Source organism: Aplysia californica, unplaced genomic scaffold (genome assembly GCF_000002075.1).
Source record: "Aplysia californica isolate F4 #8 unplaced genomic scaffold, AplCal3.0 scaffold00815, whole genome shotgun sequence".
Lineage (NCBI taxonomy): Eukaryota > Metazoa > Mollusca > Gastropoda > Aplysiida > Aplysiidae > Aplysia > Aplysia californica.
Window position 1 is genome coordinate 103,836 of NW_004798085.1, and position 1,541 is coordinate 105,376.

The 1,541-nt window shown below is 46.5% G+C and overlaps 2 protein-coding genes across 3 annotated transcripts in view; one reads left to right on the plus strand and one right to left on the minus strand.

Moving 5' to 3' along the window:
• LOC101850850 overlaps positions 1 to 630 on the minus strand; it is a gene marked incomplete at both ends in the record, with an annotated part of 6,200 nt that extends 5,570 nt beyond the window's left edge. Inside the window, 1 exon segment of the mRNA XM_013088805.1 lies at positions 521 to 630. Within this exon segment, the coding sequence (XP_012944259.1) occupies positions 521 to 630 (110 nt within the window).
• LOC101849086 overlaps positions 1 to 1,541 on the plus strand; it is a 77,382-nt gene that overhangs the window by 14,036 nt on the left and 61,805 nt on the right. The gene's annotated exons all lie outside the window — the stretch shown is intronic.

A 1,541-nucleotide genomic window follows, 5' to 3' on the forward strand; every position in this document is an offset into this window, starting at 1 on the left:
CCCCCCTCTCCCTCTCTCTCTCTCTCTCTCTCTCTCTCCACCTCTTCGACTGTCTCTCTCTCCCTCTTCGGCTGTTATCTCTGGGTGGTGTGTTTGTGTGTGTGTGTGTGTGTCTCTCTCTCTCTCTCTCTGTGTATGTGTGTGTGTATGTGTGTGTGTCTGCAATATCTCTCTCCACCTCTCTGTTGCGTCTCTCTTTTTCTCTGTATCCTTCTTTGTGAAACGCTCTCCCTCCCCCCTCCCCCCCTCTTTCTCTCTCTCGCTAACTATCCCTCTAGCTCTCTCCAGTCTCTTAAATACAACCAGACACGAGTGCAAATAGGAAAGGCAAACTTCTCCTATACAAAAGCAAAAACAGTGAACTCTGACCTACTGAAGTCTACTGACACAGTGAACTTTGACCTACTAAACTCTACTGACACAGTGAACTCTGACCTACTGAACTGTACTGACACAGTGAACTCTGACCTACTGAACTGGACTGACCCACTGAACTCTGCCTCTACTTAACTCTACTGACCTAGGGCTACCATCCAGGCCCAGCCGTGGTCATAGCGGAAATCTCGGACGTCTGGACTCTTGTCCACGGGAGCTTGACCATTGTCCGGCATCGTGGCAGCTACCTGGGAGCTGAAGAGGAGGATTACGCTTTTTAAAAGAGTCTAGTAGTACGAGTAAGAGTTTTACGACACTTGTTATACAATTAGGTCAAGTAAGTGCAGAAGATTAGACGAATGTGTTGCAAGAGAGCAATTTGCATCCAAAAAAAAAAAGAAAAAAAGGAAGGAGGAGAGATAAGGAAGACAGATGTTTGATGGGAAAGAAAGAGAAAGCCAAACTAGAACATCCACCAGCCACCCACGGGGTTTGTCTATATGGGTCAAACGGGAGGCATTTATCTATGAAGGAGAAACAGGATTGGAAAAAAGGGGGGGGGGTGTATGTAGGTCATATGGGAGAGGAGTCTATATAGGTCAAACTGGAGTTGGGGTGGGGGTCTGTGTGGGTAAAAAAGGAGAGGGGGCAGTCTGTGTGAGTAAAATAGGAGGGGGGGGGCAGTCTGTGTGAGTAAAATAGAATTGAGGGGAGGGTGGTTTATGAAGGTCAAACAGGAGATGTTAGTCTATGTGGGTCAAAAGGATTGTGGCGCTCATATGACCTTATGCAGTTGCGAGCGCCGTAAAACCTTACTAAAACAAAACAAGAGATGAGTGGTAACAATAACAATTGCACTTAAATGTAGCGTAAATCCAAGCTCTACACAGAGTCTAAACCATGCGCTGTGCACTTCACAACATTTCGTAATGGAGTAGTTACCACCACGGTTAGGAAAAAGAACATAGCCTACATAGATGCGCAGTAGATCTAGCGCCCAGTGCCTGCTTTTTATTCAATCATTTATTCGAGTTACAAGTGTCGTCACCCCACGGGGAAACAATCATGTCGCGATTTGGTGTGAAACCAACGCCCTCTAAACCACTGACTGGGTTTACACAACCTCATATTTGGGTTCACACTAAAGTGCGCTGAACTTGCCCCCC